The sequence below is a fragment of the Mus caroli genome, chromosome 14 (genome assembly GCF_900094665.2).
Source record: "Mus caroli chromosome 14, CAROLI_EIJ_v1.1, whole genome shotgun sequence".
Lineage (NCBI taxonomy): Eukaryota > Metazoa > Chordata > Mammalia > Rodentia > Muridae > Mus > Mus caroli.
This window is the reverse complement of record NC_034583.1, coordinates 111,688,872-111,708,018: the sequence shown is the minus strand read 5'-3', so window position 1 is coordinate 111,708,018 and position 19,147 is coordinate 111,688,872. Positions and strand designations below refer to the sequence as shown.

Below are 19,147 nucleotides of genomic sequence, written 5' to 3'. Positions count from 1 at the left end.
AAAAAAAAAAAAGAAAGAATATCATGAACTGGGCTGGGCTTCCAGAGGACAATTCTTAAACACAACCAAAGATATTCAGGACACACACAATACATACAGCAGCAGCAGGCTCAGTGTGGCTTGACTGTTTCTGAAGGTACAGATATGAGTGCCTATACAGATATTTAAAGATTCAGTAGCCCTCCCTGCCACAAGCTGTGGGGATGGGGACTTCAACTTAATGCTTTATGTCCCAAGGAAGGATTATGATTCCACTCTCCATAATACTTTCATTGTTTAAACCCAAAATCTGCCACGCTTAGGGGTTTTTATTTTATTTTGTGTTTAATTATGTAACAATTGTCAAAGCATTAAATTTTATCAAAACAAATGAGAAACCAGGTATGGTGGTTCATGCCTGTAAGTATGCACAGGAGGCTGAGGCAGGGGAGTCAAAGCCAGGCCATGTTTCAAAAGTTCAAAACAAGTCAAAAAGAAAGAAGAAAAAGAGAAAGTTTTCTTTAAATCCACTTAAAATTTCCCATGACATCCATTGCCTTAGAGCAAGCACAGTCTCCTTAACTTGGTGTCAGTGCTTTGTCATGACTGCCCAAGCCACCTGTACCAACACTAGTCTATCCCACCTAGCCCTGCAGCCTCACTCCAAACTTCAAGATGTCTCAGTCTTTGTCTATCCTTATGCGTTGCCTCTGCTCAGAGAGAAACTCTCTTCTCTTTCAAGTCAGCTGTTACTAAGACTGTCCACATGCAAGGCCCTGAACCATTTAAGCTTTCATGGAACTTACAGGCTGGGAGAGCAGCCACACCTTAGATATGCTACACAGTAGCTAGCAATGTTGTGTGTATTCCACACAGGTAATAAAGAGGAAATGTGGTGATAGGCTCTGCAACTCAAACATAGATGCCAACAAGTCTTGCATACTTCAGAAATGACAGCACAGGGGACCACTGACTGTGGGAGCCTCTGAAAGAAGTGAGGAGCCTCAGGTTACCTGAGGTTACTGAGTAACCAAGGGTACCCACAGGTAATGGTAAACTCAGCAAAGGGCTAAAGAGATGGTTGATTTTTCAGATGACCTGAGTCTGATTTCTAGCACCCTCATGGGAGCTTACAGCCATATGAAACCTTTAGTTACAAGGAATCTGATGTTTTCTTCTGTCCCCCAGGCATGCACTATAGTGCACAGACATGTATGCAGGCAAAAAATCCATATACATAAAATGAAATTGAGAGAGAGAGAGAGAAGGAAGAAGAAGAAGAAGAAGAAGAAGAAGAAGAAGAAGAAGAAGAAGAAGAAGAAGAAGAGGAGGAGGAGGAGGAGGAGGAGGAAGATGAAGAAGATGAAGAAGAAGAAGAAGAAGAAGAAGAAGAAGANAGAGAAACTGAGGGCCTGAAGGAAATGGAGTGGGATCAGAATCCCCTCCTTGTCAGGAGTCTGCAAGCTGCAAGGTGTGGAACTAGGAGTAGAGCACACTGCCATGGGTCTCACAACAATGTAAAAATTCCCTTCATCTGCACTGTTGCCAGTTTAGGCCTTAGAATTTTTTCAGTTGCTAGAGCAGTTTTAGGAACTGCAACCAAGAAGTCATGGAAACTCCCAGGTCAAAGGAATTGCTAGGCTAGTAGGCAGAAAGGAATTGCACCACGATTGAGTCCACTTTCTCTGCTGCTCATAAAAACTCTGACCCTCAAATTCTACTGGGCATTTCTTAACTGTGTTGGTAAATTGCTGACTATGTATGTTTGACTTGTCCTGATATTTTTCATTTATCTTATTGTGTGGATATTTCCAGAGTAATTTCTTTTTTTTTTTTTTTTTTTTTTTTTTTTTTTTTGAAAAGGGGTTTTTTTTTTTACCCCGGCTGTCCTGGCACTCACTTTGTAGAACAGGCTGGCCTCGAACTCAGAAATCCGCCTGCCTCTGCCTCCCAAGTGCTGGGATTAAAGGCGTGCGCCCCCACGCCCGGCCAAAGAGTAATTTCTAAACTATTCTACATTCACACATGAAGGCAAGTACTGGGACATGGTGCCACCTGACTGCAATCCCTTAAGCAAGATGGGAAGGCCAGAGGGAAGTAAGTCAAATAATAAATAGAGTAAGGCAAAACTTCCCATTAATGATGGACTCAGGAAAGACTTCAGCTATTAAGTTTCCAATTGCTTAAGGTCAGGCTGGCAGAAGACTCTGCCATAGTTTAAGAGTCCCTGTTACCCACAGACATTGTTCTAGAGCCTGCTGAAGCTGTCAAAATCCTTTATGGTAAAATACAACACTTACTGGCCCCAAAAATTCTACTAGGGAACTCCTACAGCTGATAAACACCTTTAGTGATGTGTCTAAATACATGATTAACTCAAAAAGAAAATTAGTAGCCCTCCAATATACAAATGACAGACTGAGAAAGAAATTGGAGAAACAACACCTTTCACAGTAGCCACAAATAATATAAAATATCTTGGGGTAACTCTAACCAAGCAAGTGAAAGACCTATATGGCAAGAACTTCAAGTCTTTGAAGAAAGAAATAGGAGAAGATATCAGAAGATGGAAAGATCACTCATGCTCATGGATTGGAAGGATTAATATAGTAAAAATGGCCATCCCACCAAAAGCAACCTACAGATTCAATGCTATGCCCAGCAAAATTCCAACCCAACTCTTTAGAGACCTTGAAAGAAAAATTCTCAACTTCATATGGAAAAACAATAAACACAGGATACCTGTAAAATAAAATAACTTCGGGAAGTATCACCATCCCTGATTTCAAGCTGTAGTACAAAGCTATAATAAAAACTGCATAGTTTTGGCATGAAAACAAAAACTTTTATCAATAGAATCAAACAGAAGATCCAGAGATAAACCCACATATCTATGGACACCTGAATTTTAATAAAGAAACCAGAAATAAACAATGGAAAAAAGAAAGACTCTTTAACAAACGGTACTGATCCAACTATATGTCTGCATATAGAAGAATGCAAAAGATCCATATCTATCACCCTGGGCAACATTCAGTGAATCAACGACTTCAATATGAAACCAGATCAACTGAACCTGTAAGAAGAGAAAGTGGAAACTCACCTTGAACTCACTGGCACAGGAGACAACTTCCTAAACAGAAAACTGATATCACAGGTGCTAAGATCAACAATTGACAAATGACCTCATGAAACTGAAAAGCTGCTGTGAGGCAAAGGGCAGGTCAACAGAACAAAATGGCAGCCAGCTTTACATCCAACAGAGGGCTAATATCCAAAATATATAAAGAACTCAAGAAACTAAGATATCAGCAAACTAAACAATCCAGTTAAAAATGGGGTACAGATCTAAACAGAATTCTCAATAGAGAAAATCAAATGACTGAGAAAAGTGAAAGAAATGTTTAATATCCTTATCCATCAAGGAAATGCAAATAAAACTACTTTGTGATTCCATCTTACACCTGTCAGAATGGCTAAGATCAATAACACAAGTGACAGGACAGCTCATGCTAGTGAGGGTATGAAGCAAGGAGAACACTCTTCCATTACTGGTGGGGGTGCAAACTTGTACAGCACTATGGAATCAGTATAGTGGTTCCTTAGAAAATTGGGAATCAATCTACCTCAAGTCCAGTTATGCCACCCCTGGGCATAGCTCCAAAGGACACTCCATCCTATCACAAGGACACTTGGTCATCCATGTTCATACAGCTTTATTCATAAGAGCCAGAAACTGAAAACTACCTAGATGTCTCTCAACCAAAGAATAAATAAAGAAAATGTGACACATTTACATAATGGAATACTACTCAGCAGTTTTTGTTTTTGTTTTCGTTTTTGTTTTTGTTTTTTTAAGGCATCATGAAATTTGTAGGCAAATGGATGGGACTAAAAAAAAAATAATCATTCTGGAAAAGGTAACCCAGACCCAGAAAAATAAACATGGATATTAGCTGTTAAGTAAAGGATAACTATGCTACAATTCACAGACCCAGAGAGGGTAAGTAACGAGGAGGGCTCTGGGCAGGATTGCATGGATCTCCCTTAGAAGGGGAAACAGAGTAAATTCTGCAGGTGGGATGGGGGTGGGGAGTGGGGAGAAAAATGAGAAGGATCAGGTTGTGGGGAGAGATGAAGGGAATGAGCACTGAGAAAGGTGACTGGAATTGGAGGGCATTGGGGGGACAATGTGGAAACTCCCTGGAATCTACAAGTTTTGCCCTTAAGAGGACTCCTAGCAATGGAGGATACAGAGCCTGAACTGGCCATCTTCTGTAACCAGGCAAGGCTTCCAATCGTGGAACTGGGACACTAACCCAGCCACAAAACCTTTGACCGATAAACCTGTCCTTCCTGCAAGATATAAGGGGCAGTGTCCAACCAATAACTAGCCCCTGACTGACACTACTTGGATGACCCAGAATCTTAGGCTGGTAGCCCAGATCCTTAGGGTAGAACCAAACATAAATCAAGGAAATGATTCTGAACTTCTATACTCATAGATTAGTACCTAGTCTAGTTGTCATCAGAGAGGTTCCCTCTGACAGCTGATGGGAGTAGATGCACAAACCCGCAGCTAAACATCAGGTGTCCTGTGGAGGGAGGGGGACATTAACCCACCCACGAGACCTTCAGCCCAGGATTTGTCTTGCCTGCAAGGATGAGGATGGAGTGGAAATTGAGGGAACGCCAGCCAAGGACTGGTCCAGCTTAAGGCCCATCCCATGGGTGAGAGCCAACCCCTGACACTGTTGGTGGTGCGCTGCTGTGCTTGCAGACAGGAACCTGGCATGGTTGTCTCCTGAAAGGCTTTATTCAGCAGCAGATAGAGACAGTTGTGGAGAGTTCAGGAAGTCTTGTAAAGAGTGGGTAATGGAATTGGGCAAGCCAGAGAAGTGTGAGATACCATGGTAATACCTACAGAGTCAACTAGCCTAGTTCCATGGGGTTCACAGAGATTGGGCCATCAACCAGAGGACATGCAAGAGCTGGACCTAGGCACCCTATACATTCATAGCAGATATGCAACTTGGTCTTCATGTGGGTCCCCTGGCAAATGGAGTGAGAGCTGTCTCTGACTCTGTTGCCTGCCATTGGATCCCCTTCCCCTAACTGGACTGTCTGGTTTTGCCTCAGTGTAAGAGGGATACACTCGGTTCTGCTTAAAATGGGTATCCCAGGGCAGAATGGTGGCCAGGAGGAGCATCCCCTCTTCTGAGGAGGTAATAGGGGATAGTAGGGAAAGGGACTGTAGGGGTGAGACTGTGAGGGGAGGTGGGAGGGGGACTAAGATAGAGATGTAAAGTGGATAAATAAATTAATTAATGGAGAAAATTAGGTGGAGAGAGAGCCTAGGTTGGAGGTCTTCATCAGGTCCCTCCTCTCCAAGCTTGGGGAACTCTGCAGAAGAGGGGGAGGAGGAATTGGGGGAGCCAGAGGTGTTGAGGACAGTGGGAGAGCAAAGCCCTTAGAATCAACTAAGCAGGACTCATAGGAGCTCACAGAGACTGAAGTGGCAACCATGGAGCCTGCTTTAGTCTGTGCTAGGTAAGTGATCTACATGTTATGGCTGTTAGCTTGGTGTTTTTGTGGGTCTCCTGACAGTGGAGGTATCTCTGACTCTTGTCTGCTCATGGATCCCTTTCCTCCTACTGGGTTCCCTCTCCCAGCCTTGAGGGTTTGTGCATTGTCTTATTGTGTCTTGTTATGCTCTGTATGATTGTTATCTCTCGAAGGCCTACTGTTTTCTGGTGGGATATGGTAGAGGTAGATCTGAGGGAGAAGAGAGGTGAGGGAACTAGAAGGAATGGAGAGAGGGGAAATTGTAATCAGAATGTATTGTACGAGAGAAGAACTTAAAATATGTGTGTGTGTGTATATATATATATATATGTATATGTATATATATATGTGTGTATATATGTATGTGTATATATATATGTATATGTGTATATATATGTGTGTGTGTGTATATATATAGATAGATAGATAGATATATGCTTAAATATAACCTAACCACACCATCTCCTGTGCTTTAAACCCTCTCATGTTACTTAAAATGTCCAACATGTACAGATATTAAGTCAATGGCTATTGCATAGTGTCATTTAATAGACATGGACAAAAAGCCTATGTATACTCAGTACAGTCAGTCACAACTATTTCCTAAGTATTTTCTAATCCAGGGTGATTGATTCTGAACCTAAGAATACTTCGTTAGTATCATAGACCTGTCCTTATACTTCACAAGCATAGAAAGATATTTTGATCATATTTATCCCCCATGATCCTAACTTCATTGGTCCCTTTCCTATTTCCTAAGAGTCTACTTTTTATTTATTTATTTTATTTTATTTTTGAGATAGTCTCAAGTCTAGCAGGGTGGGCTCAAACCTAGTATGTAGACAAAGAAAACCTTGAACTTCTGACTCTCCTCTCTCCGGTTTCCGAATGCTAGGACTGCAGGTCTGTGTGGTGCTCAGGATTCTACCCATGGCTTCACACCCACTGGGCAAGCAACCTACCAACTCCATTTTGTCCTCAGGCCTCTCCCTGTCCGACTTTCATGGCCCTCCTCCCACACCCCGGATAAAGGAGACGTGTTTGTCATTCTGAGTCTGGCTTATTTCACTAGACATTGTCATCTCCAGCACCGTACATTTTCTGGCAAATGGCATAAAATATGTTATATTATATTTTATGGCTGAATAATACTTCATTGTGGCATAGATATAACACATTTTCTTTACCTAGTGTACAGCTACTACAAACAGTGCCTGAATAAACATGACTGCAGTTCTCAATTGCATCATGACTTTGATTTCTTCTGTTAAATACCCAGGAATGGTACGGCTGAATCACATGGTAGTTCTATTTACATTTCTTGAGGAAACTCGATATTGATTTCCATAATGGCACATAAATTTACATTCCTATCAACAGGATACAGGAGCCATAGCTGTCCTATACACCAGAATACAATATTATAACAAGTAAAACATAAGAGTCAAATAAGACCCAGAGTAAGCCAGTAACCCACTCCAAAACTTAAGTACCACTGTTTTCTGTAAAGACACCTATAGAATATAAATAATGATAAAATAATAATGGAAAAATAATTATTCTGAATCACCTAAAAGAACTAGGAAGAAGAGAATTCTGGGAGGCAATGCTCTACTACAAAATCAAGTGTCTGTTTCCTTCTCTCCTCTTCAACTCACAATAGAGTCTAATAATAGAGAAACGCACATAGTTTTGTCAATATAGATGATGCAGTGTCAACCTTGATTCCTGCCAATGTCACACCAGTTCTTCCTGTACCTAGAAACCACTTGTGTGACGGATGAGGATGACATCTCCAGTGTCCCACCCACAGCTTTCACCTTAGACCTCTAATCAAGGAGCAATCCCTCCTCCTGGAAGAACCTATACCTATTAACTTAATTAAAAAAAAAATTACTGTGCAAATGGAGTTCTAAGACAAATGCTCCCTGGAAGCCTCTACCCTGAACTCTAGAAACACAGCTAGTCAATGGTAAGCCAGTGTTTATCTGAATTGTGGCTCATCAGTACTGTTGTGATTAAATAATGTTCAAATTGAGGATCTTAAAAGGACATAATCCTTGTCAGAAAAAGGAAAGGAAAGAGAAGAGGAGAGGAGACGAGAAAAGAAAGAGGAGAAAAGAGGAGAAAATAGGAGAAAAGAGAAAAGAAAAGCTCTTCTGACCAGTCCCCACCTCTACAACAACAGGTAGAGACACTAATGCCTATCAGTGAAGGGATAATAAAAATACCACACTCTTCTCTGGGGCTAGCCAAGGTGTGCTTTTCCTGGAGGTGATTCAAAAGCAGTCTGCTACCAACACCATGTGAGGTGGTGCATGTCTTTGGTCCCAGCATTCCAGAGACAGAGCAGCAGGAACAAGAGCCTAGGGCCTAGGACTCACAGGAGCCCACACCAGGGTAAAATAATAATTAAGTAAAACTTACTAACAAGCACATTTGGGGAGGCTCCTTGTACCTTTATGATTGAAAGCCTCAACATTTTTGCTGGATCTTAGATAGCAACTAACCCACACCGACACCAACCATGGGACTCTTTAGAAACTGCTCGAGGCTCAGCCATGTGGATGTTCTTGATATGGCCAGTGTGCCTGGCCCTTGGTATCAAGCTCCTCAGAGCTGCAGAAACAGCGCTGCAGCTTATATAGGACATCTAGAGAGACACACTTAGGAGGTCTGTATTTCCTTTTCTCTCTTTCTTTCTCTCTCTCTCTCTCTCTCTCTCTCTCTCTCTCTCTCTCTCCCCCCCCCCCCCCAAGGTCTCACTGTATATCCCTGGTTGGCCTGGAACTTGTTATGTACATCAAGCTGGCCTCAAACTCAGAGAGATCTTTCTGCCTCTGCATCCCTAGTATGGACATTAAAAGTATGCACCAACACGCATGTTTTTCCAGTGACGATATCCATCAATATGCACCCATCAATACAGTATATCAATGCCCACTCCACCCACTCATCACATACATCAATATCTTCACCATCCCCATAGTTTACAGCACTAACAACAACCTGACTTACGCCACTCTATTTTTTCTCATATATATAAACAATAACTATATTTTATCACAGAATGGTTGATTAAGAGTACATATTATAAAGATGTAAATGAAAGTTTCTCACCTTTACTACCCCATCAAAACCAGGGATTGTGTTGACCTTTGCTCTCTTGGCTAATAGTTTGCTTTCTATCTTGTCGCCCATGGCTTGAATAGCATGAGTATCAGGTCCAATGAAAGTGACATCTTCTGCTGCCTGAGAAGAAAAACAAGTTAAAATTTACAACAAAGCATCATAACATGAAATCACAAATTTTTATAAAGAAAAGCTCATACAGGTATATATGATTATATAACTGGATTTTTATTATTTCTGTAGCCAATGCTAAAATAAGGATGTGAGCCAACTGTATTGTACTGTATTGTATTGCATTGTATTATATTGTATTGTATTGCCTCACAACACAATACAGCACAGATCAATAAAGAAAATCTAGGCCACTGAGAGCAAAACAGTGGAGACCACCACTGATATGGACAATATTCTTGGAAAAAGCAACTGACGTGACACTGTCCCTGTAATACGCTCTCACTAAATAAACAGTACATTCACCTCTAAATTGCCCTGTAAATCTGAGTATCCTCAATGTCTTCCACACAGTAAAACAGAACACAATAATGCCAAGTTTATTAAATACCAGCTGTGTGCCCACCTTTGAGCTAAATGCAGTGACCACACAGACCAGCAAACTCATGGGAATATTGACAGATAACTATAACTTAGAGAAAGAAAGCCAGGAGTGTTCACATGCTGTATCTACCAAAAAAAATGTACCAAGAAGATTGGGAATTTAACACATATTATTATGGTTTTAATTAAAAGTAAGCCTGGGGGCTAGAGCGATGTCTCAGCTGTTAAGAATACTTGCCATTCTGGTGGAGGACATAGGTTTTGTTCCAAGCACCATAGTAGCTCACAGATGGAGGATCTGATGCCCTCTTCTGACCTCTGTAGTACTATGAATGCACACAGTACAAAAATAAAAGTCGTCGTCGTCATCATCATCATCATCATCTAATTTTTTCCCTGAAAATGTATTTCCTGACTGAGTTTATATCACTGTAAGCTAAATTTAAAAAGTATTATTGGGGAAACAGTGATTAGAGACTTGGCAAAGAGCTAGGACTTAAGTGCCACGAGAACATAGACTACACAGCAGCTGAGGGGATGTCTGGAATAAAGGATCCTTCCTAGATTCATAACTATTGAACCAACTATAAAAGACAAACTGCCTGAAGAAAAGCAGATAGGTCTATAGAATCTGTGTTGCATTCAACACACAGACTGCCTTCATAAGGAAATGAGAGCCAAAGGAACAGATAATGCAGAGTGTTTTGTTTAAGAGTGTTAGCTGTGAGTTTGAGTGCTGGGGACTGAACATACAGCCTTATATCTGCTATGCAGGTATTCTACAACTAAAGTATATATATGACAGCATATAAAAAGCTTTTGAGAGTTTTACAGAGGTTTGCTGAAGGTCTGATGAAGCACGGTCAGCTGTGCAAAATAGATAGGCAAGGCATGAGCATGATGTCATAACATAAACCACACAGAACTGGAAGCATAAGAGGTCACTAATGAAAGGGTTCTATGGAAAGGCATCTATCTGGGAGTATGTTCTGGAGAAACTAACAAAGCCTGTTGGCCATGTTCTCCCATCCCTACGTCTTTTCATGTGAAGATCTTGTGACCTACTCAAGAAGAGCTGAGAAAATCTAAGGTTTTATGACTTGCTGCATGGGAGATGGTGGGAGGAGGTCAGAGAGACCTTCTCTTTCTGCTGGTGGCTCAAATTCCTTCCTCTTCTAATACCAAAGATGTCATGCTTGAGTATAACATGTCCTGAACACCATCAATAATTGTATAAAGCACTAAACTTAGTAGTCCACTCCTCAGAAGCTATGATAAAAACAGAACACTAGGATAATAAGACTGACAGGTACACAGGGAACCAATAATACAACAACCCAATAACTACAGTTATTCATGTTAGAAACAATTCTTACAATTCTATGTAAGGAATCTTTCCGGACATACTAGATGTTCATAAAACAAAATTTCATCCATATTTTCATCTAGTTTTAGCAGAACCTTCTTTGAAGGGGGAAAGATCTTACACAAAACTACAAAAATGTAAAACACATGAAAATACATCTGTTCTGCGTAAGAAGAGTGGCAACCTCTGACCTCTACCTGCCAGCAACCTGTGTCTCCACCGGAATGAAGAAGCCACAGGCAACAGGGTGATAATCCATTCACTTCTGTATGCCAAGCTACAGCTCACTGGACAGGATTCAAAGGCACGACGAGGCAGCAATCATGCTTCACCCAACAATTGTCTTTTCAAATTCTCATTTTACCTGCTAGGCTGCATGATTTTGTCATCAATGCTGCTTTTAAAAATGCTGTGCCAGGCAGATGCAATCAAGTAATCAGGATGCCCACACAAAGGGTTTAAGAGATAATATAAATGAGAACATCCAAAATACATTATGATTACAGAGCAAGACTTGTGATTAACAGCAGCCAGCAGCCAGGCAACCTGGACCACTGATTAACCAGACTTTCCACATGCATTCTAATTTTAAGAAAATGACTTCCTCCAAAATGCAAAATTATTCCCCAAAATGCTCACATCAAGTATTTAGTGACTATTCTTTATCCCATGTAACACAAAAGATAAATGGTCGGTGAGCACACCAGGTAAGTTCTCAGACAAAGGTTGGAGTGAGGCAACTTCCTTTTTATCAGCGTGTTTTAGAAGTACTCTCTAGGTCAGAATTCATTTGTAACTAAAGAAAATGTCATCTCAGACTCCTATCTCCCTTAATGCTATACTCAAAATAAATAGATAGATAGATAGATAGATAGATTACAGATTGATTTAATGACAGATAGATTGACAGATGATAGATAGATGATAAACAGATAGATAATAGACACATGATAGATAGATAGATAGATAGATAGATAGATAGATAGATAGATAGATAGATAGATGGATGACAGATTGATAGATGATAGATAGAGGATAAACATATATATGATAGATAGATAGATAGATAGATGATAGATAGATAGATGGGTAGATGTATAGATAGATAATAAAGAGATAGGTAGATAGATAATAGATACTAGGTAGATATATAGACAGATAGATAATAGAAAAATAATAAAAGTGTGAGGTGTTGGGCAAAAACTAAATAATGATTGGAAAATGATGGAGTACATTGTTCCAAAGTCCAGAGTTCCTGACCAGAGTGAATGGTGAGATTTTTTTAGCTTGAGATCAAACTTCATCTATTAATAACCTTTAGATATAGTGCTGTTCACTCTGTATATCTCTTGTTATCCATCATGAACATAAAATTTACTTTTTAAAATTTACTTTGTATGGTCCATTTAAGTTTGGCATGAATGGTAAATATATAAATGCAGATAAATGTCTTTTAATGGCTATAAAAGTTGGGTTTTCCATCATCATTGGGAATTAATAGTGATTCACACACAAAAAATCATGAAAAATCCAAAAATTGTTGCCTCATGATTCTATTCATTTTCTAAATTCTATGATTTGTATATTTCTGGGAAAGTTTTGACAAGAGAATGAAGAAAAGAGGCAGACAGAGGGGAGACAGCACAGTGGGTAAGAGTATCTGTTGTACAAACAGTGGGACCTGAATTCAAACCCAGCATGTAGGTAAGCACCAGGCATGTTCACACAAGTTCCTATAGCCCAATGTTGTGGGAGGGAGAAAAAAGCAGGTCCTGGGGGTTGATAGCTAACTTATCTAATCAAACCAGCAATTAAACCAGGTTGATTGAGACCATGTCTAAGAGTATATGGCAGAAACTGACAGACCAAGATACCTGATATCCCCCTCCTCAAACTTCCCCACAGATACACACAAAGAGAAGGAATAAACACTTGTAGAAACGTAAAATGATAAACATTTTCATTAAAGAAATACTTCAGGTTAGAAAGGTTTTCATTTATGAATTTATATTTTTTTCAAATGCGCACGCCTTTGGATCTCCAGGATTGCTACTTAGAGAATCAAATTGCCAGGACCAAACAAGGACAACAAGAAAACTGCTAAACTACCCAGAGGGCACAAATTCTAGGTTTTAATGCTATTGTCTGAAGGAAAGGAAAAGGAAAAGGAAAAGGAAAAGGAAAAGGAAAAGGAAAAGGAAAAGGGAAAGGAAAAGAAATGAAAGGAAAGGAAAGGGGAAGAAGAAAGGGAAGAAGGGGAAGGAGAAGAAAGGGAAGGGGAAGGGGAAAGGGAAAGGAAAGGAAAGAAGAGGGAGGGAGGAAAGGAGAGGAAGGAGGGAAGAAGGGAGGGGGTTCTGGAAGATAAGGCCATTTTTAGTACTGGTACAGAAAGTTAGCGAATGAGATAAACTGAGTCAGCAAGACATTTTCAGAAACTGATACAGCTGTCAGGACTCAAGTAGAAGAATGCTTGCCTGCTAGGCATAAGGCTGTGGTTCAATCCAAAACACTACAGAGAGAGAGAGAGAGAGAGAGAGAGAGAGAGAGAGAGAGAGACTGACTGCAAGGTTAATTCATGTTTTTCAGTCCTCAAAATAAAACCTGCTTGTTATCCACTTTGGTTTTAACCCTCTTGGGCATACAGCCCTGCCCCCTTTGAATATCATAGTTCTTCAAAAGTCAATATAAAAGGAAACTAACCCCACACATGAAGATAAGCCAAATAAAAAGCATCAGTGAGAAAAAATGCCTAGCATGCCTTTATAAAGAACACTAAACAAACTAGACAATGGCTCAGGTGGTATAGTGCTTGCCACACAAGTATTAAGACCTCCATTCAGATCTCCAGCACCCACGTAAAAGCTGGCCAAGACATGAGCACCTGTAACCCCAGCACTGGGGTGGAGTAGACAGGACGACTGTCACTGGCCAGCCAAACTAGCTAGCTGAATCACTGAGCTCCAAGTTCACTGACAGATCCTGACTCAAACATCAATGAATGAATGAGGTGGGCTGGCCTGTCCATGTGCAGGCGAAGTAGGAAGCCTCGTCTGTGTGCTTTCTAGATAAGCGCAACCATCACACTGTGTCACACTGTGTCACACTTCTTCAAAGAAGCTTCTGTTGCAGCACAAGAGGAGACTACGGCACCACAACTTCTCAGAGTGCAGAGACAGTGGAATCCCCAGTCCCAAAGGGACCTCTGTAACACAACTTCTGTACCAGAGTTCAGGGAAGATCATGGAAGGAGCACAGAGGGATTTTAAGAGCCAGGGCATTAGACAACTCCCATGAGATAGTGTCTCCTAGATGTCACAAGGGTGTTGCATTCACAAACTCCCAATTATATAGTTGCCCATATGTACCCATATGTACACATGTACAAGACCACACTTGTCAACATGCCAATGTGGATGGACAGGAAACTGACAAGGCCTCACCTCTAATGAAAGGCTACAACCTGATGCTGGCTGTTAAGGTAGCAAGAACCATTTTTCTTTAGGGATGAGCCCCTGATGGGTAGCTTAAACCTAAGCGGCTAGCCTTAAATCCAGGTACATATAGGCAACACTCATAGGACCCAGTGAGGGGGCAGCTGTGTATAAAACAATACTAATTATAGATCAGAACTTCATGAATTTAAAAGGGAGTTGTTGGAATCAGAAAACTAGAGAAATTGGTAGAGATGTGTTGGAAGTGAAATAAATATGGTATAATCGTGTAGAAAATCTCTAAAAATATAAATTTCAAATTTTAAAAACTGAGGAATCTGTTGGGTGTGCTAGTGCACACCCCTAATCCCAGCATTTGGGAGGCAGAGTCAGGCAGATCTCTGTCAGTTCAAGGCCAGCCTGGTCTACATAGTGAGCTCCAGGACAGCCAAAGCTACGTCGAGAAACCCTGTCTTAAAATTAAACAAATGGGCTGGAAAGATGGTTCAGTGGTTAAGAGCACTGACTACTCTTCAAGAGGTCCTAAGTTCAATTCCCAGCACCCACATGGTGGCTCACAACCATCTGTAATGGGATCTGATGCCCTTTTCTGGTGTGTCTGAAGACAGAGCAGTTACATACATCAAATGAATATTAACTAATTAAACATGTGATGGCTCATGCCATGTATCTAGGGGGAGGTTACACTCCTCCCCATCTGCAGTTTCTTCAGAGACATTTGCAGTGTCAGCCTTGTCCCTCAGGCACAATGATGAATGCTGAAGTGAACTAACTTGGCCACATTAGACATCTTGTCACCAAGGCTGCCTTCGACTCTAGAAAAACAGATTGTTGCCATCGATATTGCCTTTGATCTCACTAACCTCAACTACGACATCTAAATGTTACAGTGTTGTTACACCCATGGCAAGATCCATGACAGTCAAGGCTGAGAACAGGACACTTGACATCAATGAGCAGTCCATCTCCATCTTCCAAAACTGAGACCCAGCCAACTATTAAAGAGGGCAATCCTGGTGATAAACTGTGGAATCACAACCATGGAGAAGGCCAGAGCCTGCCCAAAGGGTCATCATCTCTGCCTGTAAAGCCCTCATATTTGTGATGGGCATGAACCATAAAAAGTATGACAACTCTCTCAAGACTGCCAACAGTGCCCTTTCACCATCAACTGCTTAGCCTCCCTGGTCAGCCATAACAACTTCAGTATAGGAGATCATGACCATAGCTTCTACCTCCACCCAGAAGACTGGCCTCTTTGTGGAACCTATGGTGTGATGGCTATGGGGCTGAAAAGAACATCATGACCCTTGGTCCCGGCAAGACCACCATCCTAGGACTGACAGGAAGCTCACTAGCATGGTCCTTCAAGTTCCTGCCCCCAAATGTAGATCTGAAACAGCACCAAGAGAACTACTATCAGACACTGTAACATTGTGAAGACAATGATGTCAGCATCAAAGTGCATCCTGAACCATGCTAAGGATCACGTCTCCTATGATCGATAACATTGTAAATATGGTAATATGGGCACCAGAGGGCCCATCAGAGGGTCCCAGAGGGCATCCTGGACCATGCTGAGGATCATGTTGTTTCCTATGATGTTTAACAGTGATACCTGGTCCTCCACCTTTGAGGCTGGGGCTTGCATTGCCCTCAACAACTACCTTGTCAAGCTCATTTCCTGGTATAACAATATAGTTGGCTATAGCAACACAGTGGTAGACTTCATGCCACATGGCCTCCAAGGAAGAAGAAGCCCTGATGACCTACCCCAGAAAAAAAAATGAAATAAAGGGAGAAAGTCTGTACCAATTCAGCCCCCAAATCTTCCCTCACAGTTTCCATCCCAAACCCCTAGAATAGGAAGCGCTTCAGAACCTCTACTTTCTCACATACCATCAATAAAGTTTACTATATTCAACAAATAGTAATGTAGAAAGCAACCAAGTAGACAACAGAATCAACTCGTGGCATATACAAATCACATGTGTGCATATGCATATACACACATGCATACATCTCTTCCGCTGCCCCACAAACACACACACACACACAGCTTTTAGTCAAAGCATCCACTCATTGTTTGAGTGCTGAGCTCTAAGATGAGCTGTTGTACACTAGTCACCTTTGCTGCAAGCAGGGAACAGGCTACAAGAAGCTACATGGTGTCTACCATGTAAGAGCAATGAACAGTGGAGAACCTGTCCTCCTCTCCCTTTTACCGCCTCCACTTTATTATCAGGCAGCAAGCTCTGTCATGCTGTATGCTGATGTAAGAGCTGTATGCCATCAAGCTCCAGTCACAGCACTTGATTTGAGCTTGTGCTTGAGTGTGGTAAATGCAACCTGAAGAGATTAGAGAAGGAACGTGAAAACAGTTCCTGTTTCCAGCAAGGTCACTTCTCGTCTTCTCTGCAGCATTACTCAGTCCTTAGGGAGATGGTCTGGTTTGGTTTTGGGTTTTGAGCTTGTTTTTGTTTGTATCCCTGGATCATCTAGAGCAATACAGACCAGGCTAGCCCTCAAAGAGCTGTGTGCAACCTTCCAGCCTCTGCTTCCTAAACCACCACACTGTAAGATGGTATTTGTTTCTATTTTGTTGTTGTTGTTGTTTAATTGAAAAGCAAATGAGCAATTCAGTTTTATACCAGGGAGGAATTTTAGGCATATTCCTATCTGGAATTCAAAGAGCTGTTGTGCAAGAGGGAGGAGGTTCTGGCTCCAGGCAGTCTCCTGGAGTGGTCCTCCCTTCTGTCTGCTTCAGTGTTTGGCTTACCTTTTATTTGCAATGACTATTTGAGAAAGGACACAGCATTCAGGTTAAAACCTTTACCAAAGTAGATTTCAACAAGCCTGTGATTGAATAGTGTCAATCCCAGGAGGGAGGAGGAGGCCTGTGCTGCTCCACGACACAGGGTGGCTCTAGGTTCCTGCAAGGTGACAAGCATGATGGTGTGGTTGAAAATGGGTCCCAATTAACTCGCCCAGCACCGAGGAGAATGAAACTTGATTGCTGCAGCAAAGCTAAGGTTCTAATTTAAAATTCTAAATTACAATACAAGCCAAGAGTTTTTCAACTTGCTCAGAATGTGTGAGTTCCACTGAAACCTCGTGGCATCGGAACAACTGCATTTCATTTACATCATACTCTATGCTGACCGTGCAAGCAAAGGAAGCTGGGTCTTTCGCATCAACAGTGGTGAGATCTGGATTTCATTTAGTCTAGTGTATATTCTGTATTAAGTCTCTACTTGGCATGATGTGCTCAAGTAGAAATATTACTTCCAGATGACAGCTGCACATTGTATTTACTCACGGGGAGAGGAGTGTGGTAGCGCTAGCTTTCTCCACTTTAGCCACTGACAGAAGTTAGGCTTCCTGGCACAGTACATGTTAAGAAACACAGTTAACTATACTCCACATTCTTCACACATGGACAGTCGGAGTTAACAAAACATCAGGCTTTGGGGTGAATTTTAGTCCCTTTCTTTGAAAAGAACTCTGGCTTAATATTCGAGCACTATAGACAGTAAGTATATCCATAAATATTGGCAATTAGAGTACATCGCCTTAGAGGAAATTGCTCATTCTATCATATACCTACCTGGCATTTTCAAGATATTATGTTTAATTCATTCTATATAAATGAAGTGTTTTCAGATCTCCTTGATTCGATTCTTTTTACTGCTTCATGAATACAGAAATTATTTTACTATTAAATATTTTTTCTAGTTTAATAGAATATAACTTAAAGTTATTGATCTGATGGCACTTTTATTAGCATTAGCATAAGAGGATGTGGACATGGTGTCCCTAACATTAATACAAGCAGCTGATGGCAGAGAGGTCAGGGGACAGGTGAGAGAGACCTTTTGGTCAACAGTCCAGACATCAGATATCAAATTTCATTTTAGAGTTTTCAAAGTTGCCTATGCTAGGTCGTCTCTCAGCTGTTTACAGTTTTTTTTTTCTTCCTTTATAAACATTTATAAATTTCCTTTAAAATTGGCTTCACGGGGCTGGAGAGATGGCTCAGTGGTTAAGAGCACTGACTGGCTTTTCCGAAGGTCCCGAGTTCAAATTCCAGCAACCACATGGTGACTCACAACCATCCATAATGAGATCTGATGCCCTCTTCTGGGGTGTCTGAAGACAACTACAGTGTACTTACATATAATAAATAAATCTTTAAAAAAAATTGGCTTCACATCCCATTGTCTAAGATACTGCTGTCTAGTATGGCATGAAGAAGCAAGCCACTTTCTGGGGATGGTTGGGAAGCTCTGCCTGCTGCACAGTGGCTAGAGGAGCACGGCCTAGTGACAAAGCTCATCAGGATGTTGAGTGGAATGCTAAACTAGGAGAGGTCCTGGTTTGTAATTAACTGCCCTTGACAACAGCAGGCTAACTCTCCACACTGCTGGAATTCACTGTCTGCTACTTTATTCTTTACTCTGTTCAGTAACAAAGATGCAGTGAAGCCAACAAAATGTAGAGACATGAAAGAATATTCAGGCTGAGACTATCTGCACATGGGTAATTTCTTTTAGGTTTAGAAGAGGGGGTGGCTATAGCACTACTAACAAGACCTATCTATGATGTTTACTTAGTAATTGTTGTTAAGGAAGTGTCTCTTTGGCCTCAGACTTGCCAGGTAGCTGAGGATAGCCCAGATTACCAAACTTCCTGCATTTTCCTCCCATCTGCAGGGATTAGAGGGATGTCCCACTACCACACCCCACTTTGTATTTAGCACTACTTCCAAGGGATTGTTCTGAGGCTGGTCTTGCCCTAAACATCATTCTCTATAGATAATATTTCATTCATCAGGTTCTAATCATATAAAAAGCTTACTCTGGAACCACAATGGTGACTCGCTTTTACTAATGCTTCATTTAAGGAAATCATTGGCATTTCATATTAGGAGGCTAACACAGCAGCCCCAATGACCATCCCCAAGTAACGGAGCAAGCGTGGTGGTGCGCACCTTTAATCCCAGCATTCAGGAGGCAGAGGCAGGTGGATTTCTGAGTTCAAGGCCAGCCTGGTCTACAAAGTGAGTTCCAGGACAGCCAGGGCTATACAGAAGAACCCT

General features: G+C 41.3%; 1 protein-coding gene across 2 annotated transcripts in view; it reads right to left on the bottom strand.

Moving 5' to 3' along the window:
* Window positions 1-19,147, bottom strand: part of Pcca (propionyl-CoA carboxylase subunit alpha) — a 329,396-nt gene that overhangs the window by 239,782 nt on the left and 70,467 nt on the right. For both annotated transcript variants that reach the window (XM_021182607.2, XM_029468862.1), the window contains one exon: window positions 8,665-8,796. In XM_021182607.2, coding sequence (XP_021038266.1) covers window positions 8,665-8,796 — 132 coding nt within the window. The remainder of the gene's footprint in view (window positions 1-8,664; window positions 8,797-19,147) is intronic.